Source organism: Myxocyprinus asiaticus, chromosome 6 (assembly GCF_019703515.2).
Source record: "Myxocyprinus asiaticus isolate MX2 ecotype Aquarium Trade chromosome 6, UBuf_Myxa_2, whole genome shotgun sequence".
In the NCBI taxonomy this organism is placed as follows: Eukaryota; Metazoa; Chordata; class Actinopteri; order Cypriniformes; family Catostomidae; genus Myxocyprinus; species Myxocyprinus asiaticus.
Window position 1 is genome coordinate 12,967,450 of NC_059349.1, and position 27,911 is coordinate 12,995,360.

The window sequence follows — 27,911 nt, forward strand, 5'->3', positions numbered from 1 at the left end:
TTTGTATGTAAGTAGAATGCATAGCTTTTAAGGCTGTCAGTTGTCTCGTGTTAGACAGGACATCCTGTAATTTGGCCCTCTACACCGGTAAAACGCTGAATCGATCGAGGGGAAATCGACCACACCCGGTGAACAATCCCAGATTTCCCAACACAGGATGTGTATTGAAGTGTTGAGACGAGACAGGGAAAACTGAGGGCAGACCATCCCTTATAACTCTCCCTACAGCTGGTTACAGATTTATTAACCCTTCACATTTGCAGTGTGTGTTAGGCTAGACTATTTTCGCTGTTTATATAGCATTATTTTATTATCACCAAATCTTGTATGCCTAATAATACAAGTATTGGGGAGCAATGGTGTGCAATGTTTTCGATTGTTATTTTAATCTAACAACTGTTGTAATTTGATTGTGTACTTCACATAAATTGGGACATACACAATGATTGCCTGGACTGAGTGCTTTTTGGTGATTTTGTCAGTCGCTTGCTTATTTTCATACTTTCTTTCTTGAAAAAACAAAAACAAAAAAAAAAACATTATCAACAGTAAAAGTGAAAAAAAAAAAAAAAGGAAAAAAAAGTGAAAAAATATGCATGACATGACCCTTTAATAATTCAACAAATCAGAACACCAGTTATGAAAAAAAGCATTTAATGATGGGCAAATAAAATAATAATACACTTTTTTTTATTTATTGATTTTTTTTTTACTATTACAGCAGTTTGGTAACAGTGGAGACACACAGTTGTCATACTGCATACTATGATTAACCAAAAATGTTGTTTATACTTTGAGAATTTAGGAGTGAACATTTTGAGAACATTTTCTAAAATAGCTATTTATTAGAAAACCAAGGCACAAAACAGGCCATTGTTAGACACTACAGATGTGTACAGACCTGTGTTGTTTTATAGAAGGTTTATTAAACCAATGGTTCTCAACTGGTTTTTCTTTGAGACCCAAATTTTACATTGCACATCACATGACGACCCAACACAGTGCCAAAATTGTTATTGTACAAAAATAAATAAAAATGTCCTCAAATTCAAACAATGACATTTATTAATATTACCATGAACTGCATATAGACCCCAAAATATGCGAAATTATTAACACTGTGATAGGCCTGTCTTTAAATTTGAGTGTTTTGTTTTCTAAATATCTCTTAATTTTTTATGATTTCATGCTGTTGGCAGCCAATAATTCACCACACAAAACACAATTTGGTTGCACAAACAGTGTTTATCTTCGCTGTAAGTGAAACCATATTTTGTTCATGGTTTTTGAAGAAAAGGGAATATCATGCAACCAGAGTTGCATTAAGGTACCATGGGGCCTGCAAATGGGGGGTCTCCTGGGAGTCTGGGGCACTAGGCTAAAGTCCAGATTAAAGGAATAGTTCACCCAAAAATGAAAATTTGCTGATAATACTCACCCTCAGGCCATCCAAGAGTTTCTTTCTTTATCAAAAGAAAGATTTTTAGGATTTCATTTCAGGCCTCCTCCTCTATACAATGCAAGTGAATGTACTCCATTTTTTGACAGTCCAAAATGCATATTTAGGGTGCATCAAAATAATCCACACGACTCCAGTCGATAAATACATTTCTTCTGAATGCCGTTGTGTTATCTACTTGTGCTTTTTCTTTAGCAGAAATGTATAGGCTATATGACTGTCAGGAATTCAAGCCACACAAGTTATAGTTAGTGAAACCAAGTGCGAGAGCATTTACTGAGATTCACAGGATTTACACAGTGAGATTAATGGTACAGAAGAGAAGCTTCACAAACTGAAGAAGAGGTAACAGGCGAAACAACAGGGTAAACACTAAACAGATATCGACAAAGATCAAGAGTAAATACAGACAGGTAAATAAACAAATCTACAGCAAAGACAATTAAACTTTTGTACAGCGCTCCTCTTGTAAACAATGACGCGCTTCCTGCCTCCTCCTCCATGTGACGCCTGACCTTACCAACGAGCTTACGTCATCCCTCTCATGAGCGTGCGTCACAAAGATGTATGGAAGTGAACATTTGTAGTTAAAAAGTATATAAGTATTGTTTTGTTTCTAAAAATAATCAATCGTTTGGGTCCTTAAAAATCTTAAATTCTGTTTTGATGAAGAAAGAAACTGGGTGAGTAAATTATCAGCAAATTTTCATTTTTGGGTGAACTACTCCTTTAATGTTTCCCCAATCTGTCTATATCTAAATTAGGCATAATTTGGTGATCTTAAACAAAGTGACTAAAATACAAAAAGTCTGCAAACAGTTTTATTAGACACCCAGCTTTTGACATCAACAACAAAGGATTAAAAAAAGCATTTGGAAGAATTTTAACCTCCCTTTTAAAAGTTGATATGCCTATTTATTTTGTGATCCTACACCAATGTACACTTATGTGGTTGGTGGCATTTAATTATTTTCATTTAGCATTGTTCTTTTTCCCTGCTGTCCTAGACCTTATCAGAACATACCTGTGACTCAAATTTGGGTTGCGAACCACCAGTTTTCCAGAACGCTCTAGAATAACACACAATTATGATCACCCATAATGACCTCTAATAAATGTTAAAGGCCTTTGTGTTTTGTGTCCATTGATCATTAACCCACATCTTACAGTGTCCAAGAAAAAGTTCTGTTTTTTAGTCCTAGTCATCATTGGCAGCATTCCATTCAATCTCTGGGTCATCATCTAAACGCAGGATGAGATATGACAACAGCTGGAAGATGTTCTGCCACAGCAGCAGGAACACATAGATGTAGAAATCACTGACGTCTATCTGACAGTGATCCCCTGCAAAGCTCATCTCACACACACAATGGAACCTGTTGATCAGGTTACGGCAGAAGCCTCCATTAAGGCAGGGGTCAGATGCACATTCGTCCACCTCCATCTCACACCTTAGAAAGAAAATCAGAAATGTATTATGCAAAGGAACATCGTCTTGTTTTTACTGTATTACATGTGTGTACTGTACAGTGTTGACTGTCTGGCTGCTAATGCACAAGCCATCCATCCATATATCCTTCCATCCGTCCATCCATCCAACAATCCAACCATCAATCGATCCATCCAACTGTCCATCCAATATATATCTTTCCATCCATCAAAAATCCATCCATACATCCATCAGTTCATCCATCCATCGATCCTTTCAACAAAAATCAAACTATCCATCCATCTATACATCCATCAATCTATTCATCTATAAATCCATCCATCTATCCTTCCATCCATCCATCTGTCCATCCGGCCATCCATCCATCCATCCATCCATCTATTGAGATTGACACAAGGAGAGGCAACACTATGAAGCTAAGGCAGGGTTGCTGGAGTTGTTTTAATAAAATGTAAGACCTTTTAAGACTTATTTTCAGTAATACTGAATGTCCATACCAGAAAAAACCCACACAATCTCAAAATAAATCATGGAAGAATTATATTTAATCATATAACATATTTAAATTGGTTTATGTACTAATATGTCAATACATCAGAGTTAGAGGTCAACCGATATTGGATTTTGCTGATACGATAATAATCTGTTGAAAGAAAGATGATAACCAATTATCGTATGCCTATATTTTCTAAAATTGATTTACTGTATATTAATAAATATTGTTAAAAAAATATTTTAGTATTTTTTTCCAGTGACAGGGCAGCCCAGACGAGGCTACAAGAGTCCACATTGAATGACATCCCATATCCAGTTTATTGTGCAACCAAAATGTGCTCAAAGAATATGCAGCAGTGTAACTTGAAGTGAATGTGCAACTTTGAAGTGAAGACACTAGTCCTCATGGGCTGCTGGTGTACCCATCAGGATTAACAAGCAAGACTTCCTTGGTCAACCAACATAACCTGCTTAACTATGCTGGTTGATCAGCATTTTTGATGGTGAACAGCATAGCTATACTGATCCACCAGCTAGACCAGCACAAAACCAGCAGTAACCAGCATAAAACAGCATGGGAATTCATGCTTGCCTAAGCTGGTCTTTCTTTTAGCAGGGTCACACAACTATGAGCTGGTATCTCACAACAGAACCTGGATGTAAATTTATCAGTTTACTAAGAAAAATAAACAGCTTTGGGATTTGAAAGGTATGTGGTGAGAAGTTCCTCTGTGGTTTAATATTCTTACCATTGTCCAGTAAATCCAGGTAGACAGTCACAATTATCCTGCACAGAAGAGCAATTCCCACCATTAAAGCAACTATATTTCCATTTCTCATTCCCACAGACTGACACAGGAAGTTTTGGGTATCTGGAAAAACAACATGATAAATGGATAAGGCTCAGTACAGATTCATTCTATTAAGACCAATTCACACTTGTAAAGCTATGATACATTAAGTAACAATTTTGAACAAAATACCTCACTGGGAACTTAGATACCATAAATAAGAAGGAAACAAATTGCAAAGAGCATATTTTAAAAGTGCTGTACGTTTTTTTTTTTTAATGCCACACAAGAAATGTCCCTATCACTGTAATCAGTGATGGGTGGTCAGAGTAGGGACTTGAACTTGCATCTCAGTGTTGACTGGTAAAATGTTATGATTATTCCACTGGGTCTTTCTTACAATCCCCTAACAGATATCACTGAAATAGGTGTATTGAGCACCATTGATATTGCAGAAAGTTCAACTCACAGAAACCTGTTGATATACCATGGAAGTTCTGGGACTCTCTCTCTGAAACAGAAATGGATTATTATACACAAATATCAAAATAACAATATTTTCTAAGAATATTTATACTGTTTCAGGATATTAAAAGATTTAAGATTTAAATATAAAGATACTTCAGTTTCATGAGTAAGCATTTGAAACAGATTCACCTGCAGTAAGGTCCTGTTGTGTCCCTTGGACAGAGGCACGCATAGCGTTTCAAACCTCTGAGACATGTTCCACCATTACTGCACTTGTGGTGGGCGCATACGTCAACCTCCAATTCACAGCGTTGGCCAGTGTAGCCCACATCACATGAGCACTCGTATCCTCCTGAGACAACTCTGCAGGTTCCATGAACACAAGGGTTAGAGGTGCAATAGTTGACACTGAACTCACACCTTTGACCATCCCAATCAGATGGGCAATGGCACTTGAAAAGTTTTAACAAATCTTCACATATCCCTCCGTTCTGGCAGGGGTCAGGCTCACAGACATTGGATCCCCAACAGCCAAGGTGGGGAGTGCCAGATGTTCGTAGAAACTGTTCTTCCTGTGGTCTGGGCAGGTTCATCTCTGTGTCACTGTAATATGGCAATGTAAGACCTCCAACTTCCACCAAACCCAGACAGCCAGCTAAGTTATCCCCAAAATCTGATCCTAAGACCCCCAAGAAGATGTCCACATCTTCTCGCAGGAAGTCCAGATCTCCTGAGTCCGAAAAGGAGATGGTGGGCTTGTCCCAGTGTTCATCCAAAACCATTCTCCATTGGGATGCCTCTAGAGCTGGGCTGTCCATGCTGAAGTCTGCTCTGTGCCACTGGCCATCACTAACCAGGTCTAGGCCTTGTACACTTGTGAAGGAGGTTGTTTTTTCCCCCTGCAGCTCTAAAAGCAGGTGTCCATTCTGGATTGAAATGGTAATGAACTTTGAATCCTGCTTTGCGTACAGCAGAGTAGCATTCTGCTGCCTGGTTTGGAAATTTATTGAAATTCTGCTGAGGTATCGCCGTATTTTTCCATTGCCACGATAGGTGATTAAGGGGCTGTCTCCTCCAAGGCTCACATTGGCCACACCTGCAAAACAGACAGGAAAGAGACATCAATGCTCAAGTATCTTTACTCTTTGCCCTAAGCAGAGTACATACTGTACTATTTTGGCCCCGATTTTGGTGTTTAAGAAAAAACTGGACCGTCAATTACTTCTCTTGTCATAGGGTAAAATCTGTAGTCTTTGATTGTTTATTGTGATATGTTTATTGATGGCCGATTAATTGCCTTTGCATTGAATCTTAAAGGGATAGTTCACCCAAAAATGAAAATTCTCTCATCATTTACTCACACTCATGCCATCCCATATGACTTCCTTTCTTCAACAGAACACATTTGAAGGGTCCCATGTGACGGCATGGGAAGGGCAGACATGTGAGCTAATTTTTTTAATTATTTTCATGATATAATCCGGTGAAATTCGATACACCCAGTTACACATTTGCTGTTTGAGGTAAACATGGCAAAGAAGTCAAAATCATCTGGCTCTGGAGACATTAAAAGACACTTACAGGTTCAAGATGAAAGCCCAGACAGGCTTGTGGACCGGAGACTCGATTTGGATGGCGTGGCGGGAGAAGAAATCCAGCGTCAACTGTCCAACATGTCGGTGATGTTGACGAAGGTACTTGCGGACTTGGAGGATCTCGCTGTAATACGTCGATCGATTACGGCAATGGAAAAAAATTCTCTGAATTAGTCACAAGAGTGACAGATGTTGAGAGACGAATCGATTATTTGGAGTCAGAGAGGGAATTATTGTGTTGGTCGGACCAATCAGACTCTATGCTACAAGACTGTTTTGATCACGTGGACTGGGAGATGTTCCGGTCCACCTCTGATGATGACATCGAGGTGTACGCTGATAGCGTAACATGTTTCATCATAAGGTGCATAGAGGATGTTGTTCCGTCCAAAACAATAAGGCAATAATACCTCCGCTTTTAATTCCGGGAGCGCAGACGAGCATAAACAAGCCAGTTATGCCCTCCGAAAAACTATCAGAGCAGCAAAACGCCAGTACAGGAACAAGATTGAAGGACAGTTTAACACCACCAACTCTAGAAGCATGTGGCAGGGAATTAATATCATCACAGACTTTAAAGGGAATAAAAACTCCGCCATGAACACCGCTGCCTCTCTACCGGATGAGCAAAATAATTTTTATGCACGGTTCGAGAGAAATAACACAGCCCTCGCAGAGAGAGCTCTCGCGGCCGAACCTACAGAGGTTAGTTCACTCTCCGTCTCTGCAGCGGATGTAACCCGATCCTTCTGACGGGTGAATATCCGTAAAGCCACGGGTCCAGATGGCATTCCGGGCCGCATCATCAGAGCGTGCGCGAACCAACTGGCTGGTGTTTTTACGGACATTTTCAACCTTTCCCTCTCTTTGTCTGTAGTCCCCACATGCTTTAAAACGTCCACCATTGTGCCTGTACCAAAGCAATCCAAAATCACTTGCTTAAATGACTGGCTCCCTGTTGCTCTGACCCCCATCATCAGCAAATGCTTTGAGAGACTAATCAGAGATTACATCTGCTCTGTGCTGCCTCCATCACTGGACCCATTGCAGTTTGCTTACCGCAACAACCGCTCCACTGATGTTGCCATTGCATCTACAATACACACTGCTCTCTCCCACATGGAAAAAAGAAACACTTATGTGAGAATGCTGTTTGTAGACTACAGTTAAGCATTCAACACCATAGTGCCCTCCAAGCTTGATGAGAAACTCCGGGCTCTGGGCTTAAACAGCTCGCTGTGCAGCTAGATCCTGGTCTTTCTGTCAAGCAGACGCCAGGTGGTTAGAATGGGCAGTAACATCACCTCATCACTGACCCTCAACACTGGAGCCCACTCTTAGCCCACTTCTGTATTCCCTGTACATGCATGACTGTGTGGCAACACATAGCTCCAATGCCATCATTAAGTTTGCTGATGATACGATGGTGGTAGGTCTGATCACTGACAATGATGAAACAGCCTACAGAGAGGAGGTGCACACTCTGACACGCTGGTGTCAGGAGCACAACCTCTCCCTCAATGTCAGTAAGACAAAGGAGCTTGTGGTGGACTTCAGGAGAAGAGAAAGAGAACACAGCCCCATCACCATCAATGGAGCACCAGTGGAGAGAGTCAGCAGCTTCAAGTTCCTGGGAGTCCACATCACTGAGGAACTCACATGGTCCGTCCACATTGAGGCCGTTGTGAAGAAGGCTCATCAGCACCTCTTCTTCCTGAGATGACTGAGGAAGTTTGGAATGAACCGCCACATCCTCACACGGTTCTACACCAGCACTGTAGAGAGCATTCTGACTGGCTGCATCTCCGCCTGGTATGGCAATAGCACTGCCCACAACCGCAAAGCCTTGCAAAGGGTGGGGCGAACTGCCAGACACATCATCGGAGGTGAGCTTCCCTCTCTCCAGGACATATACACCAGGCGGTGTGTGAAAAAATCTCGGAGGATCATCAGAGACTCCAGCCACCCGAGCCATGGGCTTCTCTCACTGCTACCATCAGGCAGGCGGTATCACAGCATCAGGACCCGCACCAGCCGACTTCATGACAGCTACTTCCCCCAAGCAATCAGACTTTTGAACTCTTGATCTCTCACGATCAATATACATCAGCACTGCACTTTATTAATCTTATTATCTCACACTGGACTGTCATAAATTATATTCTCTTAACAACACACTAGCAACTGACTATCAACCGACAGCCTGAATTTCAATACAGTACAATACAATTTACTGTACATTTTATATATGCTATATATACTATTCTTTATTGTATAATGTGTATTCTATATTGTGTGTATTGTATAATGTACATTGTATGTTATTATTTGTATATTGTGTTGTGTGTAATTATGTGTATATTAGATTTTAAATTGTGATGTGTAAATCTGTTTATTGTAAATTGGTATATGTCTCATCACTGTCACGACTGCTATGTTGCTCGGAACTGCACCCAAGAATTTCACACACTATTGCACTTGTGTATATTGTTGTGTGATAATAAAAGTGATTTGATTTGATTTGAATTAGCCGCTAATCCGCCCTCGACCAAAGTTGATTTGGAATGGGTTCTTGAAAAGCTTGAAGATTTTGAGAATAGAAGCTGCAGGAATAACATTCGAATTGTGGGAATTCCTGAGCATGAGGAGGGCAGAGATATGGTGAAATTCCTAGACAAGCTTTTCCCGAGTCTGCCCGACATAACAGGCCATAAACTTGAGGTCGAGCGAGCTCACAGAGTCCTGGCTCACAGATCCGCTGAGCAAGAAAGGCCCAGATCGATTCTGGCCAGATTTTTGAGATCATCCGATAAAGATCTCATGTTGCGCCAGGCGAGGAGCAAAGGAAAGCTTTCTTGGAAGAATCACAATATTTTCTTGTTTCCGGACTTTGCGAACTCGACAAGAGTGAAACGCGATCGGTTCAAGGAATGCAAGAAACTCTTACATCAGCGGAAGATAACTTTTGCTCTGATGTTCCCTGCCAAGCTGAGAATAAACACCAAGGATGTCCCAATCAGGCAATGTCTTTTATAGAAACAATGGTTGAGTAGGTTTCTCTTGTGAGTGGACATTGTACATACTCTGGCTTTCGGAGGAAGCTGGGCACCATTTTTGTTTCTTTTTGTGTTGGCTCCGCCGAGTGGCTGGAGTTTGTTTTGTTTTGTGGATTAACACTTTTCCTTAAAGAACTTTTGCATTGACGGAAGATCACTTTTACAAAGAAGTTCCCGGCCAGATTGAGAATAGACACTACGGATGACTGCAAAATATCTACATGCCCACACAAATGATATCTTTTATAAAGTTGACGGACTGTGTAAGTCGTGGGATATACTTTTATGCGGCCTCTGAGTGAATTGACTCTTGACCATCCGAGGAACCGGGATGCGTGTTTCGTTTCCTTTTGTGCTGGTTCTTACTAATTTGTGAGGCAAAATTGAGCAATCCAATGGCAAAGTTGTCGCTGGGGCTCTCATAGGCATACATGGACTCTTTGAGTTTAGAGGGATTGGCGCCGGTTGGCACTTTTGTGCACGTTTTTCTTTTTTCTGTTTGTTTTGTTCGGGGGGAAGTTCTGGGTTTTATTGTTGCATTCATGTTGAAATGTGGTCTTCATCATTTTGTTTTTGGCACACAATTTATTTTTTCTATTATATCAAAATGCCAAATGTTAAAATGAGTGTACTATCTCTCTCCACATGGAATGTGAATGGGTTGGGGCACCCCATAAAAAGAAGGAAGGTTATTTCTTTTCTTAAACGTAAGAAATATGATATAGTGTTTCTTCAAGAAACGCATCTTTCCCCGCAGGAAGCTGAAAAATTTGGGAAGATATGGGGTGGACATATTTTCTTTAGTGCGGGCTCAAGTAAGAGCAAGGGAGTCATTATATTGGTAAATAAACATTTACAATTCAAATGTCTCAAACAGATTAAAGATAAATTAGGGAGAGTCATTATTGTTTTAGCAGAAATTCAGGGGCAAAGTCTGATTTTGGCTAATATTTATGCACCTAACGCTGATGATCAGGGCTTTTTTATAGATCTTGAAGGGATGTTGCAAACCACTGGCACCCCTCAAGATATAATATTGGGAGGAGACTTTAATCTTTTGATGGACTCAGTCCTTGATCATAGTGAAGCAAAAATGTGTAAGCCCCCTACAGCTACATTGACGCTTCACAGAATGTGTAAAAATCTTGGTCTTACAGATATTTGGAGACTTTTGAACCCATCTGGTAGGGACTAAACATTTTTTTCATCAGTCCATAAGATTTATTCTAGAATAGATTTTTTTTATATCCAAATCCCTCATTTCATCTGTTGCTGAATGCTCAATTGGAAACATTTTAGTCTCGGATCATACCCTGGTGAGTTTAGAGGTGTTGCCACATATAGAGAAAAATAAATCATATAGTTGGCGCCTTAATGTATCTCTTTTGCAAAATCCTGATTTCCAACAAATGTTAAAGACTGAAATCAGTGTTTATATGGAGACCAACTGGTCCTCAGTATCCTCTGTGGGCGTGGCTTGGGAGGCACTTAAGGTGGTTCTTAGGGGCCAGATCATACAGTATGCCTCATTCATCAAAAAATCCAAAGCACGAGAACTCATGGAGTTGGAAGGAAATATTAAAAGTGCAGAGGCAGATCTGAAGCACCGTATGTCATCTGATGGCCTCAGAGAATTGACCCGATTGAAATATAGATATAATACTATTTTGTCACGGAAAGTGGAGTTTTGGTTATTCAGAGCAAGACAGTCATACTTTGAGTCGGGGGACAAAGCAGGGAAGCTTTTGGCTAGATATATAAAGCAGAGAGAGTCTCTTTCTACCATTCCCTCAGTGAAATTTGCTGGTGGTGAAATTTTTACCTCAGCCATTGATATTAATAATGCCTTTAAAGAGTTCTATCTTGATCTTTATAGTTCCATATCTTCATCTACTGATGAAGATATTAGAAACTTTGTGGAACCATTAGATCTTCCTAAACTGACGACTGAGTAAAAAAACTCTCTTGATTCTGAGATAACCTTGGAGGAGCTTGACGAGGTAATTAAGTCCCTACCTACTGGCAAGGCTCCAGGGCCAGATGGATTTGCCGCAGAATTTTTTAGATCTTATGCTACAGAACTGGCTCCACTTTTGTTAGAAGTTTATACTGAATCATTAAAGAATGGAAAGCTTCCTCCAACCATGACACAAGCCCGGATCAGTCTGATTTTTAAAAAGGACGAAGTTCCAAGCGAGTGTATAAGTTACCGTCCAATCTCCCTGATCCAACTAGATGTACAAATTTTGTCAAAACATTTTGACTAATCGATTAAGTAAGGTTATGACATCTCTTATTCATATAGATCAGGTGGGGTTTATTCGGGGCCACAGCTCTTCTGATAACATTAGGCGTCTCATCAATATCATGTGGTCAGTAGCGAATGATCAGTCTCCGGTCGCTGCCATCTCACTTGACGCCGAAAAGGCATTTGATATGGTAGAATGGGATTATCTTTTTGAGATTTTGGAAATGTATGGGTCTGGGAGTACATTTATTGGTTGGATTAAGTTACTTTATAGACACCCTGTAGCAGCGGTACAAACAAATAGATTAATTTCAGATTATTTTACTCTGAACAGGGGCACTCGGCAGGGTTGCCCTCTTTCCCCATTATTGTTCTTTCTTACCCTGGAACCATTAACAGCCACGATAAGAAAGGAGGAGGATTTTCCAGGGGTGGTGGCGGGAGGTGTGGCGCATAAGCTTCTGCTTTATGCAGATTATATTTTATTATTTGTTTCTGAACCTACTAGATCTATGCCTTGCCTCCACAGAATTATTAATTCCTTTTCCAAGTTCTCAGGATATAAAGTCAATTGGTCTAAATCCGAAGCTTTGGCTTTCCAGCCAGGCACCTTCCAGTGGCCCAAACAGGGCATTAAATATTTGGGGATTTTATTCCCAGCAAATTTGTCTGATTTAGTTAGTGTTAATTTTGACCCTTTAATAAAAAGGTTTTTGAGCAATGTGGACAGGTGGGCTTCATTACATTTATTGATGATTGGGAAGGTTAATGTTATTAAAATGAATTGTATTCCAAAATTCAACTACCTGCTACAGTCTCTCCCTGTAGATGTCCCCCTCTCTTATTTCAAGCAATTTGATAGCATAGCAAAGTCCTTCATTTGGAATGGTAAATGTCCCAGATTGCATTTTAATAAGTTACATAGGCTGATTGACAAAGATGGGCTAGGCCTACCCAAGATTTTGTTTTATTATTATGTGTTCGGTCTCAGACATTTGGCTCATTGGTCACTTCCACCTGAGAGAGCCCCTCCCTGGTTTGTTATTGAACAGGCAGTTCTTTCCCCTATTTCACCATTACAAAGCCTCTCTATCAAACTAATTGGAAAAGTTAAGTTACACCCTGTTATTTCTAATTTACACTCGGTATGGACTGAAGTGTCCAGATTGTTCAAATCATTTAAATGTTGCCTCGAGCATACGGCAGAACCCAAGATTGTGTATTGGCAATCTCCAGCATCCGAAAGGGGACGTTTCTGCTGGCCGGAATGGATTGTGAGGGGGGTTGCTACGCTTGGTGACCTATATGAGAGTGGAGTGTTGAGATCGTTTGAAAACTTGGTCCAACATTTTGGGATCCACAGACCTCAGTTTTATAGGTATTTACAACTGTGCCACCTGCTTTGTACTATTTTTGGGAGTAGCACACACCCCCCTAAGGAGGCAGATGCTTTGGGAGAGGTGATTGCGGCTTTTGGAAAAGGTCATGAGGCATCAGTGTACTACTCCCTGTTAATTCAGAGTCTGGGGGATGGAGCCTTAACTCCTCTCAAGAGAGTATGGGAGAAAGATTTCAACTTGGCATTGGAGGAAGGAGTGTGGGTAAGATTCTTTAAAACGTTAAGTCTGCATCTAGAGATAGAAGGGTACATCTTATACAATTCAAACATTTTTATAGAGTTTATTGGACCCCCTCTAGACTGTATAGGCTTGGTCTTAAAGACACACCCACCTGCTGGAGATGCCAATCGGAGAATGGAGACATGGCCCATGTTTTTTGGTGGTGTGTCGAGATCCAGAAATTCTGGTCGAAGGTTCAGAATTTTGTGTGGGACATGGTGGGCACTCGGGTTTCGTTTTACCCCAGACTTTGTGTTCTGGGTGATGGGGCGGTCATCGATTTGGGGGATGGCCATATAAAGAACTGGGGTCTGACCTGTGTGATGATCGCCAGGCAGGTTATTTTGAGGGGTTGGAGGTCAGCTGGTGTGCCCCCATATCCGGAGTGGTGTACGGAGGTGGGGAGGGTGGCAGCTTATGAAGAGGTGTCATCGGGAAGACGGGGTGGCTTGGATATGTTTATACGGAAATGGGGCAGGTATTTGGAGTTTTTGGAGGGCTCTCGGGTGGGGTGTGGAGAGTGAAATATATTTAGTATGATTATTATGTGTGTGTATGTATGTATGTATATATTTATGTGTATGTGTATATATGTGTTTGTATGTATGTTTGTATATGTATGTATATATATATATATATATATATATATATTTTTATTATATATATATATATATATATATATATATATATATATATATATATATATATATATATATATATATATATATGTATATATGTGTGTCTGTTTGATTTTTATTTCTATATATTTACTTATGTTTGACCACAGGGTTGTTTTTTAGGGGGGGTTGTGGGGTTTAAATGTTGATTTTTTATATATATATATTTGTTTTGCATTTCATTGTTATTGTATGATTTAATAAAAAATGTAAAAAAACACATTTGAAGAAAATTAGAGAAATATCTCAGCTCAGCAGGTCCTTATAATGCATGTGGATGGTAACACGATTTGCGATGCTCCAAAAAGCACAGACAATCAGCATAAACATCATCCATTTGACTCCAGTGGTTAAATGAATGCCTTATAAAGCGATATGATCACTTTTGGTGCGAAAAAGATCAATATTTAAGTACTTTTTAACTATAAATCATCGCGTCCGGTAAGCAGTAGTATGTGGGTTCACTAGAGGGCTGAGGTCAAGAGGTCTTTCCAGCGATGGCATAGCAAAGTTCCATTCGTTGCAGCAGATGCTCTCTACCTCTGTTGGCATTGCCTACATTTGCACCACCATGTCTCCTGAGCTTTCTGTCTCTCTGAGGCTTGTTGGTCCAGCCTCTTCCATCTGTCTGTGCTCACCTCAGCCCTCTCATGAATGCACATACCGCTGTTTAACAGAAGCAATTATTTATAGTTAAAAAATATTTATATATTGATATTGTTTGCACCAAAAGGGATCATATCACTTATAAGACATTCATTTAACCACTTGAGTCATATGGATGACGTTAATGCTGATTCTCTGTGCTTTTTAGAGCATCAAAAATCGTGTTACCATCCACATCCATTATAAGGACCTACTGAGCTGACATATTTTTCTATTTTTCTTCAAATGTGTTCTGCTGAAGAAATGAAGTCATATACATCTGAGATGGTGAGTAAATTATGAGAATTTTCATTTTTGGGTGAATTATACTTTTAAGCTCCGGCAAAGTTCTGGCAGTGTCAGAAATGTTGCATTGCAGTCACATCGTGCAGTGTGACTGCTCCTATTAAAAAAGCCAGATGACGTACAGACACCCAGTCAGTGCTGTCGGGGTGATTAGGGCCTACAGTGTCTATCGCACAGTCTGACATAATGTCGCACAGTGTGCCATGGCTTTTACTCAAGATCCTACTGGGATCATATCATACAGTCTGACAAGCAACAATCGTAAAGAACTGTAAAAAAGGGCCTGGGTAGCCAGGGTTGGGAGGGTTACTTTTGAAATGTATTCCACTACAGATTACAGAATACATGCTGTAAAATGTAATTTGTAATGTATTCCATTAGATTACTCAAGGTCAGTAACTTATTCTAAATACTTTAGATTACTTCAGCACTGGTAGATTTTTTCACTTGTTTTGACTATAAAAACTCTGCCAGTACAGTAAGACAAAATACACATGTTAAAACTACACTCTCTGAAAACCTAAATATCTTATGCAGTGTTGTTTCTAAAACAAAATAAATAAAATTGGTTTTGTTTTAAGGATTTTTTTGATATTTTTACAGGAAAAAAATAAAAAAAATTATTATCAAGAATACCATTTTTTGCCCTAATATCAAAGGTCTTACTAGAAAAAAAGAAAATATGATCCAACTTGAATTTTCTTGATAAAAAATATGATCGTGCCTGGTAATGTGCATGTAAAATGGCTAGAAATAGCATTTTAGCTTAATGTAAAGCTGACAGTTTACACAAGGTTTATTTCTATTTCTTGTGCTCCAAACTTACTTTAAACTTACTTCTCTGTCTGCTCGTATGAATGTAACACATCATAAGAAAGTGTTTCACCGCTGTTCAAATGCACTTTGGATTGTATCATTTATATGTATAAATGTTTACCATCTGAATGGACTAAATATTTAATTAAACAAATGACAATAAAATGCAAAGTAATCTGTTCAGTAATCAAAATACTTTTTGAATGTAACTGTATCTAAATACCAATGATTTAAATTGTAACTGTAGTGGAATACAGTTACTTATATTTTATATTTTAAATTTTTTTGTACAGTAACGAAATACTGTTACACGTATTTCGTTACTCCCCAACCCTGTGGGTAGCTCAGCAAGCAAAGACACTGACGTGATTGCTATAAGGTGGTTCTTGCTCTGGTGGGGCGCGTGGTGAGTTGTGCGTGGATGCCGCGGTGAACAGCGTGAGCCTCCACACGCGCAAGGTCTCTGCTGTAACGTGCTCAAGCCACGTGATAAGCCCCCCCCCCCCCAAAAAAAAGAAGCGTAAAAATCATATAGTGTGCATCCGACTTTAATTTCTTAAGAAAGCAGTTAACAGTTGCTGAAATGTACTTTTCATGTAATTTTCAATATTTCTGCTTCTATTTGCAACTATTTAACTTTTTTGACCTGCAAAAATATTCAAAATGTTTAATTATAGATAAAAGTTAACTTGTTTTGAATTTTATTTATTTATGTATTTATTTATTGCCATGGGTAGATCTAAACCAGGAGTCTTAGACAAGTTTTTTTTTTTTTTTTTTTTTTGGAGAAAAGTGATATAGGACAGGCCTACATAATAATGAACAATATATGCTGTATACATACACAGGACCACAAAAATAGTAAATGTGGCTAAATGTAAGACAAAAAAATACTTAGGCTGTTTCTCAATGTGTGTTCTTCTATGTTCTTATGTTCTGAAGGACTCATTCAATGTCATCATCCACTGCCGACATTAAAATCCAAATTCTCTAGGTATGATGGGGAGTGCCAGGGATTCCTCACACAATGCTCCTTGACCTTCAAGCTGCAGCCTACCACTTTCCAACAGACAGATCTAAGATTGTTTACCTCATCACCCTGCTGACTTTATCCTGGGCTATGTCAATCTGGCTACAGCAGACTCCACCATGCTTCAGCTACCAGCTCTTTACTGATGAGATGTGAAAGGTGTTCGAACTTAATCAGTGGAGGCAAAGCTGCCAAGCAACTCTTACAACTCCACTAAGGGAGCCTGAGCGTAGCTGAGTATGCCATAACCTTCCGTACTCTAGCTGCAGAGAGTAACTGGAACACGGAAGCACTGACAGCGACCTTTCAGCATGGTCTCTCCAACACTATCAAAGATGAACTAGCATCTTGAGAAAATTTGACAGATCTAGAGACACTCACTGACCTTTCTATCTGGATAGATCAGTGGTCCCCAACCCTATTCCTGGAGGCCCCCCAACACTGCACATTTTATATATCTCCCTTATCTGACATGCCCAATTCAGAGTGTAGAGTCTCTACTAATGAGCTAATGAGTTGAATCAGGCATGTTTGATTAGGTAGATATCCAAAATGTGTAGTGTTGGGGCCTCCAGGAACAGGGTTAGGAACCACTGGGACAGATAATCAGCTAAGGGAGAGAAGGAGGGAACATCACTCCACCACTTACCCATCCTCTGAAGTTCTGGTCCTGCTGTGATCCACTGATTTCTCCTCAAGCTTCTCTTCAGCCCATGCAGTTGGAGTGAACCCGACTCTCTCAGTCAGAGCGTGATGGAAGAATGAGGGAGTGATGCTGTCTCTATTACGGGAAACCGGGGCACTTCAGACCACCTTGCCCAGAGCTGGCGGGAATAGACAAGTCTCGTCCAGAGAAGGGAGGGCTGTGATGAGTCAGGCAGCAACTCCTGAGTCGAAGGCAATCAGAGTCCTTTTCACCATCTCACTTTATTGGGGAGTTAGAGGACATCCTTTGAAGGTTTTCATTCACTGGTAACTTCTTCAATGCCAATCTAGCCTCCCAACTCTAGATCCTGTTGGCCACTATCAATCCTCCTGTGACTATCACTGCCCTTGATGGACAACCCCTTGGTTCCAGCTAGATCCTTCATCTCACTGCTCCTTTACATCTGTGTGTGGGGGAACATCAGGAGACTCTTCAGTTTCATGTTATTTCCTCTCCAGAATTCCCATTGGTACTAGCATACCCCTGGTTGACTCAACATAACCCACATATTGACTGGACTTTTGGTTCGGTCATTGAATGGGGAACCACATATCGAGCTATCTTACTTTTTGCTAGACCCTCTACCTCTCTCGAGTCTCCAGTCTCCCCTAAACTATCATGAGTCCCTCAAGAATACTTGGATCTCAAGGAGGTTTTCTGTAAGACATGTGCTGCTCTGCTTCCCCCTCATTGACCCAATGATTGTGGCATTGAATTGTTGCCTGGGACCTGTCTCACTCATGGCCAGATTTATTCTCTCTCTGCCCCTGAAACAGCTGCCATGGAGGAGTATATCCGTGATGCATTGGCCTCTGATTTCATCGCCCCTCTTCCTTAACTGCAGACGCAGGTTTCTTTTTGTTGAGAAGAAGGATGGCAGGCTCCGTTCTGGCATAGATTATTGTGGACTGATTAAGATCACAGTAAAGAACCGCTACCCATTCCCTTTAGTGTCGTCTGCCTTTGAGTTACTTCAGAGTGCAACAGTATTCACTAAGTTGGACTTTCGAAACGTCTACAACCTTGTCCGCATTTGTGATGGTGATAAATGAAAAACCGCATTTAACACTCCTTGTGGTCATTATGAATATTTGGTCATGCCCTTTGGATTAATTAATGCCTCTGCTGTTTTCCAGGCTTTCATTGATGATGTCCTTAGAGATATGCTTAGCCAATCTGTTTTTGTTTACTTAGATGACATCTTCTCCAAGACCCTCCATGAACATGTACTGTACAACATGTCAAACAAGTCCCACATCGCCTCCTGAAGAACATTCTGTTTTTCAAGGTGGAAGTGAAGTGTGGGCTTCCCCTGTCCACAGTCTCATTGCTGGGATTTATCGTCTCTAATGGTCACATTCTGATGGACCCCTGCAAGGCAGTTACTGACTGGCCATGGCCCACCTCAGTTAAGGAGCTGCAGTGCTTTGCAAACATTTACAGATGCTTTATTAGGAATTTCAGCTCCATAACTGCACCTCTCACTGTTCTGATCAGGGGGCTCTCCAAGAAGTTATCCTGAACTCCAGAGGCAGACAAGGCATTAAAGGAATTGAAGAAGCATTTCACCACAGCTCCAGTGCTGACCCTGCCTGACCTGAACTCCCTTTTATCATTGAAGATAATGCCTCTAATGTGGGGGTGGGGATTTTAAAAGTAAAGTAATTAATGATGTGATTACTTTTTCAATGAAGTAATTAGTAAAGTAATCAATTTTAGATAAATCATTTGTAGTGGATTACTATTTTTAAGTAACTTACCCAACACTGGTTGCCTGTGCATTGATTCTCCCCACTATATTTTGAGGATTCTTGTGAACTTTTTCCACTCAGTTTATTAACCTAATTTAGTTCACCTGTGCCTAGTTTTGTCATCTGTATTTAAACCCAGTCTTTTCCGGTGTTACTTGCTAAGTCTTAAAGTTGATCTATGTAAGTCAGTCTTTGTTGCCGATGCCTTGATTCTCCCCTCTGTATTTTAAAATTTCTTGTGCTTTTGGATTTTGGATACTCTCCTGTTTTTCCTTACATTGTGGATTTTTCTATGCCTTTTTGGAGCCTGAAATTTGACTGCATTGCCTAAAACTTTTTATGTCTCACTGATATTTCCTTTTGGATGACCTTTTTTGTGTTCCTTAAAGGCTGACTATTTTTTGAACAACAAACTGCTTCCTGCCTCTTGTCTGCATTTAGGTCCAAACAATATTTTTCACACTAGAGACTATGTTTCAAGTCCAACCTGGCACCCCTTGTAACAGTTTCCTGCTACAAGCTTTGTTTTGTTGGGCATATTTTTAATAAAGTAATAAACACATGCAGGAAACAAGTGTTAACAGACTTTTTTTTTCTTTAAAAGTGTTTCACTAGTCCAGCAAAACCTCACTGGTGTGATGATTATAATGCTGTCACTGCTGTGTGATGATGCCAGTAGTTCTCTCAGCTGGTGTGTTGTAAATATGTATGTTGCTAATGAGTTGCTAGATAAGGACTACAGATATTAAAAGCATGTGAATGAACATGCCTGATGAAATGGAAAACTGTAGTAATTCTTATCCAAAGGTGGAACCCATGTCCCAAAAATCTTAATTCTCTTCCTGGTTTTTAGACTACAACCTGAAAAATTCACCAGTGATGATGATCATCTGCCTTCAATTCAGTCTAACAGACTCAACATAGTATATCAGCACATAAAGTTCTGGAAAATCCTTTATGCTCCCTAGATAAATTTGTGAAGGGAAATTTTCCACTGAGGTAAATGTCATAATAAGATGCAAGTCGCAACAAATGGGTTTATGTCATTTGATTTTATGTATAATTTAGGTTTTTGACAAACTAATAAAATAATAAACTAATATATATTTAGAAAGTTTAGAAATTTCTTTCAATGGCAAAAACTGCAATGTCTCATTTATAAAAGTATTTTAACTCTCCATTCAGTACTTTGTAGGAGTATTTTAGCACAATTCCTGTTGGTCCCAAAATTCTTCCATTACAGGATTGTACATTATATTAACAAACGAATACAGGATGTTGTTGTAAAAATTGCTGTAAAACAACTGCAATTTGTAATCAGGTATCAACTGCTATCTCAAAATAAATTGGATTTATTGGATTTAAAATCTGCATAGTTGAATCCCAAAAGCTGCCTACCATTCAGTATTTTTGTGTCAGAACACATTAATTACCAAACCACTTTCACACTTCAAAAATGCAACTAATGCTCTGAGAACCATATTAACCATTTCAAAGAGCCCTGCAACATATGTTTATGTCATTAGCAAGCTCCAATACACTGCCTCAGGGCAAAAACACATGTGGTGTGTGCTAAATCCAACAAAGGATAATCTTTCAAGGCTTTCATAAATCCCCTGCAGTAGTATAGCTACACATCACAATTATCAATTACACAACTTAACTGAACTGCTGTTCAAAAACACCAACCCCATTCATCCTCTGAAAAACGGTCATAGTTCAGACAAGGACAACTGCTCACTTAGTTTTACTTACATTCAAAACCCTGACTGTGTGCTTGACATATGGCAGTGGAGGGACATGGAGACAGCGCACACCACTTGACTTCCTCACATCGTTGTCCTGCTGTATTGGGTGGGCAGCTGCAGGTGAAATCATCCCACATGGAGTAGCACACACCGCCATTCAAACATGGATTGTTCTAGAAGAGATACTCACAATCATTATTACAGAATACAGTTGTCATTTAATTTTTTTTATTCATTTGTGAATTGTGAAATCTAGAAGTGGACACTGCTGCCCTTTAATTTCACATAATGTTTTTGGCATTTTAATCAGTTATAGCAGTGTTTCTCAAAACCTATTTTAAAAAGCCAAGGGGTCTGTGGAAAAGTCTGGAATTGTGAACATTGTGAATGATCAAATCAGTGACAATGACACAATCTAAAACTACTGACTATAAGGTCATGTCCACACTAATACGCTTTCATTTGAAAACGCATCTTTTTCTCTATATTTTGGCCTTCCATCCACACTCAGTGTTGAGAAGTAATGGAAAACATGTAACGGGATTACGTATTTAAAATACAAAATATAAGTAACTGTATACCACTACAGTTACAATTTAAATCATTGGTATTTAGAATACAGTTACATTCAAAAAGTATTTTGATTACTGAAGAGATTACTTTGCATTTTATTGTCATTTGTTTCATTTAATATTTAGTCCTTTCAGATGGAAAACATTTATACATATAAATGATGCGATCCAAAGTGCATTTGAACAGCAGTAAAACACTTTCTTATGATGTGTTGCATTCATACGAGCAGACAGAGAAGTAAGTTTGAAGTAAGTTTGGAGCAGAAGAAATAGAAATAAACCTTGTGTAAATTGTCAGCTTTACATTAAGCTAAAATGCTATTTCTAGCCATTTTACATGCACATGTTACCAGGCACGATCATATTTTTTATCAAGAAAATTCACGTTGGATCATAATTTATTTTTTCTTGTAAGACCTTTGATATTAGGGCAAAAATCATATTCTTGATAATAATTTTTGTATTGTTTTCCTGTAAAAATATCTAAAAATCCATAAAACAAGATCAGTTTGATTGATCTTGTTTTAGAAACAACACTGCATAAGATATTTAGGTTTTTCAGAGAATGTATTTTTAACATGTGTATTTTGTCTTACTGTTCTGGCAGAGTTTTTATAGTCAAAACAAGTGAAAAAATCTACCAGTGCTGAAGAAGTAATCCAAAGTATTTAGAATACATTACTGACCTTGAGAAATCTAACGAAATAAGTTACAAATGACATTTTACAGCATGTATTCTCTAATCTGTAGTGGAATACACTTCAAAAGTAACCCTCCCAACCAGGGGCGTTTCTAGGACTTAAGGAGGTTCAGGGCTTACCGGGGGGGGGGGCTCATGTAGCAATATTATTGCGTAGCCTGCATTTAAAATTACATTCAGGGCTACAGTCAAAACATTTGGGGCTGAAGCCCCAGAAAAATGACCTGGCAACGCCGATGCTCCCAACCCTGTCCACACTGAGATTTGTGTTGTAGTGTGCACAGGGAAAACAGAGATATCTAAAAATGATGATGTATTTGTTGTCATGTGATGCAGTCATGTGATCTATTCAACCAAAAACAATCAAGTTGGCAGCCCATGTAGTAGTGGCATTTTTTGTGCCTGACATTCACTTTGATAGCTTTGTTAAAGATAAATGTTACTTTGTACAACCTTCACATTGCATTCCTTTAAAGGCGATGGGAAGTTTACTCGAAATTGCTGTCCGGCGACAGAAAACGAGGACAATTTCGTTTCAGACCGTACATGGAATGCCAGTTTTTCGCATGTACAGTAATGGGAGTTAAGAGTTTTCATACGTTTCAGTGGGGATGGGAGAATTTTGAAAAAACGCTTGAAAACGGTAGTGTAGACGGAGCGTGTTTTGAAAATGCTGTTTACAAATGTATCCAGATTAATGTGGAAACAAGTATATAAGGCACATTCTTTCAGTATCAAAATACAATAAATGTGAAGTAACAAAATATTCAAATATCTACAAAAAATCTTCTTGATAATGCAACTGCAAAGTTCAGTGAGGGTGTGGGGAGGCCAGCAGCTTCTCTGATTAGTGAATCTTGCTCTGTGGTACTTTGCTAAGAATTCAACAATTAAACAAAACTTTTTCTCCACAGATACTGACACATATCATGACAACAATTCATTTGAGATGGTAAAATCGTAAAATGTCATACAACTTGGCTCCTGCGAAAAAGAGTGTGCTTTGTTTATTTTTCTCTATGGGAGTAAAAGTTGTATGTTTTTGTACGAGCCAACATGATTTCTTTCAATTTCACATCTCCAATTATTACTATGTCTTGTTTTTTTCTCACCGGTCTATTTTTCTTGTTCAAGCATTTCAGATAAACAGGACATCTTAAAACAAACTGTGGTTGGTCTCTTTACGTATTGGTCGAACAATCTTTTCCCTGTCTAAGTGGATGATTCTTGGCACAAATAAACAGTAAACTGGACCTGAGGCCTGTTGCAAAAAGCCAGTTTCAGTGGCTACTCAGGTCATTTTGAGATTAGTTTGAACAAATTCAGTTTTTTCACTCTAAAAAAGGCGGGTCAGTTTTACTGATGTTTTAATCACCAAAGCAACTTATGCTACATGGCTAACCTGCTCCGGAGCAGGTTTTATTCTGGGTTACATTTTGCATACTGATGCTCAACCAATCAGCTGTGAGTAAAGTGACATTTCAGACACTATAATGTCACTCCCCCTATATCCCACATTTCAGGGTTAAGCATGAACTCAGGATCAAACTCAAAGTTGACAGTGAACATTTATAGCAGTCATCTTGATATCACTGAACCCAATCTAAACAGGTATGGCTCTATCTGGTTTTTCAACCTGAAACTTACTCTGAAACTCTGAGTTTGTTTAACTAGCTTTGTGCAACAGGCCTTGGGCTTTATGCCATTAGTAAAAAGTCTGGCTACGCAAGACTATTGAATCTCATGCAATACAAATGTTGGCACTTTGTCTTACACTGCAGTAGTTGTCACCAGTACACCCGCGTGTGACATTTACTAAGCTCTCGAGCCTGTAGGAGCTCACTGGGACACTGATGGGGTAGAACTGCAGGCATCTGGAGTTTAAACGCAGGTCTTGGATGCAGCCCTTGAAGTAGCCCCCGAAGGCCAGTGATGCACGCCGGTCCGGTAAACCCCCAACATATACTGCATCTCCAGCCTGGACCAGGACACTGCGGGTGGAGATGCGACCTTGGCTCTTAGCAGACTGAAACAGGGTTAGGGATTCTGTTTCCACAAGCACAGTTATGAGATGAAAGTGACCATCGCTGACTGTTTCCTTTCCAAGCAGACTTTCAAAGTTGTTTATTTGAACTTTAACCTTTCCAGCATCTAGCCATACACGAAGATATTGACTGGTACTGTTGGAGAGGACCAGCAGAAGCCCCTGGGTTCGGCGTGTACGCACAAACATGGACACTGTAATACTGTCACCTGGGGTCTCTTCCACTGAGAACATAGCGTAGCTCTTCAAATCTTCATTTCCAAACCTTGCAGTGACATACTCTAAGATATGCAAAAATAACCCACAGTGTTAGAGAAAGGTGCAACAGAAAAGAACATTAGTATGAACAATTGTTGAAGGTACAAATGTAACAAATTGTGTTAAATGTAAAGCAGCTTAAAGCATTTACCCATATTTCCATATGTTTCCCTTCTACAAAGGGATGTAGAAAAGTATAAATATTACCAAAAAATACCAGTTAAACTGATTATCGGTCAATCTCCATTTAGTAGAGACCAGAGTTCAATAAACTTGTGAACACAGAGGTGAATTGTTTAGAAATCTTCTATGCACCTTTTCCTCACACTCAAATATTTTGCTTGCTCATGACACTGAGAGTAATATAAGACTCAAATCGATAATTAGTGCCTACTTTCTTGCCAGAGCCTGTCTTATTTAAAGTTAGAATGGATTAAATAGACCTCTTAACACCACGTTTCTTTAATCCACAGTGCAGGTGTGATTACTTTGAGTTTGCATTTGTGTGTGTGTGTGTGTGTGTGTGTGTGTGTGTGTGTGTGTGTATGTATGTGTGTGTGTGTGTGTGTATGTTTATGTCTGGGTGTGGTTTTGGTAACACTTTATTCTGATGGTCCCAAATAGTATTTAACTGACTATAAGTCACTTATCAACTGGCTTGCTATAGCTAGTAAACAGTGTTTCAACAAACATTCAGTAGACTTTCAGTAGCCTGTATATAGATCTCTATTAATAACTTACATTATTTTTGAAAACATCAGTTCATTAAAAGGTCATTAATAGAGATCTATATACAGGCTACTTAAAGTCTACTGAATGTTTGTTGAAACACTGTTTACTAGCTATAGCAAGCCAGTTGATAATCTGTTATTTTGCTGCTGTTATACAGGATATTGATAGTCTACTGAATGTTTGTTGAAACACTGTTTACTAGCTATAGCAAGCCAGTTGATAAGTCACTTATAGTCAGTTAAATATCTATTTGGGACCATCAAAATAGAGTGTTACTGTGTTTTTTTTTAGCAATGTAATCCCATTTTACATCTCTGCACTAAATTCGACCCTCTCAGTGGTGCTAAATTTAGATGCTTTGCCTAAGCAGTGTTATCAATGACGTTGTTTTAAAGATAAATGGTAACCAGGAAGATGAACGCACATTCTTAATGTTTACGGTTTATCTTGTTTTATCTAGGAGCACTTTAAATATGAATTTAAATAGCACAACCTACAGTGGCCCCACTTAAGCCTCACTTAAAAATGTGAGAACTTCAATGCAATAGATAACAAAATATCAAACCAAACAGCATGTATTTTAAATAAAGATACTGGAAGCACATATCTCAAGCAAAACATTTCATAAAAAAGTTTAATTGATAAAACAAAAGATATAGAGGATTTAATTTAGTATTCACTGGGATAGCTCACCCAAAAATTAAAAATCCTGTGATCATTTACTCCAAAGTGTCCTGCAACGCTGTTGCAGCGTCACTCTGCCATTACTGATTCTTCAGCGGCACACAAAGAAATGATATTTTACCCGAATTGTGAGCTTGCAGTCTGAAATGAATGTGATAAAAAGAGCGTGTACTTTCTATATAGTTGTGTTCGTTGGCTGCACTACAAACAAATTACTCTGATGATGACTTATTAGCCCTGCATTCCAAACGGCATAAATTATGTCTTTAGAGGGTACTTCGGAGGGATAACAATCATGATCATTCTGACAAATCCTTCACTAAATGAACGACTGAATCAGTCTGGGTTGCGTTTCCCAAAAGCATTGCAAGCTAAAGTTGATCGTAGAGACCACTGGCACCAGTGGTGTCTAGGACCTACTTAAGCTTACGATGCTTTTGGGAAACCCTGCCCAGGGCAGTTCCTGAATAATAATGTGATTTGCTTACAGAACCACAAGTCTTAACTTTCAGTCATGTCCAACTCCAAATGAGACAAAAAATTCACCTGCTGTTCATATCACAATGTAAATTTAAAGATAAATATTTGCAAAATGCTTTTATAATAACTTAAAATATTTATAATAAACTAAATAAAATATTAAAACATTACAATGTGTTACCAATATATAAAATAAATACCAATTTTATAAACTTTTGTTTTGATATATTGCCATTATAGTCAATGAATAAATTCAATTCTTAGAGTGGCTTTAGTCTCAAAATACTTTTTGGGGCCACACTGTATATGGTCCTGTTCATTCTAAATGCAATCTACCTCAGAACTCATTTAGGTATAGTACAGAAAAACTGAAGTATTGAAGTGAATAAATTATCATACCATCTAGACAGTGTTCACCCTCATAAGGCTGATGACATTCACAGCTGAAACTCCTCCATCCTGTCTTGACACATCTGCCTCTGTTCTGACATGGGTTTTCCTTGCAGCTGTCCCCTTCACTGCAGCCCTGTTTCACATTTAACTGCTTAATTGGAGCCCAGGGCCCTGAACCCGGCAATACCACATGTGAATCCAGCCACACGTCTCGCATACATCCCAGGAAGTGTGAAGCGTTCTCATGTTCTCCTGTTCCACCAATGTAGATATTCTGGATCACAGTCAACTCAGACAGACCTGAACCTAATTCTGGTTCTACTTTCTCTACCTGTACTTCCATGTCACATGTGTTCCCAGGGCAAGATGGGTCTTTAAGACTCAGTTGAAGCATGCTGTTGTACAGTGAGGCCTTCGCTGTGTGCCACTGGCCATCAGAAACCATCAATGGGAGCTTTAGTAGAATCACTTTAGTGTCCTGAACTCTCTGTAATGTATGCCATAGTTGCCCATCCACTAATTCCAGCACGAGAAGCTGATCTTCAACGTGGCATTGGAGCAATGTAGCTGCTGCCTGCAATGTGCGAAAACTCAGAGTTATATTCAAAGGTTCGAAAACATTTCTGAGGTTGGTCTGGATCTGCATAAACCCACTCTTCTCAAATGAGAAGGTGGTGGACATCTGGCACTTTGTTCCGATGAAACCCACAGGACAGATACAGCTGTATCTATGTCTTCCTTTACTCAAGTATGGATAACAAGTGCCACCATTCTGGCACCAGTGGAGTTCACAACCCATCAGCACTACCGTGCAGTTTGGCCCTCCATAGAGGGGACCTTTTTGGCTATCTCGGGAACAGTGGCATTTGTAATTTCCATTCTGGTCCTCACACACTCCACCATTCACGCATGGGTTCATATCACAGCCATTAATATTCTCCTCACTGCAAACTCCTAAAACAGAAACGAAACAAGATGTAATAGCTGCTTGGAAATTCAAGACTTGTTGACAGTCTTAGATTATACTATGGGTTTTCAAACTGGGGTCCTGTGAACACCAAGGGGACCGCAAGGGCCACTAAGCAGTCTGCAAAACAGTTTGGGCTGTTAGTTATTGGTGAGGTTAATTAAATATATATTTTTAACATACATACCCAACACATACAGAATACATATTTAGTTTTTTTC

General features: G+C 39.3%; 1 protein-coding gene across 1 annotated transcript in view; it reads right to left on the reverse strand.

Annotated features, from left to right (window-relative positions):
- Window positions 1-816: 816 nt before the first annotated feature.
- Window positions 817-27,911, reverse strand: part of LOC127442391 (protein crumbs homolog 1-like) — a 41,288-nt gene continuing 14,193 nt past the window's right edge. The window contains exons 2-8 of the mRNA XM_051700377.1: window positions 26,730-27,677; window positions 23,907-24,457; window positions 20,868-21,033; window positions 4,853-5,759; window positions 4,665-4,706; window positions 4,154-4,276; window positions 817-2,910 (exon numbers count right to left, since the gene is read on the reverse strand). Of these exons, the coding sequence (XP_051556337.1) occupies window positions 2,658-2,910; window positions 4,154-4,276; window positions 4,665-4,706; window positions 4,853-5,759; window positions 20,868-21,033; window positions 23,907-24,457; window positions 26,730-27,677 (2,990 nt within the window). The 3' untranslated portion in view covers window positions 817-2,657. The remainder of the gene's footprint in view (window positions 2,911-4,153; window positions 4,277-4,664; window positions 4,707-4,852; window positions 5,760-20,867; window positions 21,034-23,906; window positions 24,458-26,729; window positions 27,678-27,911) is intronic.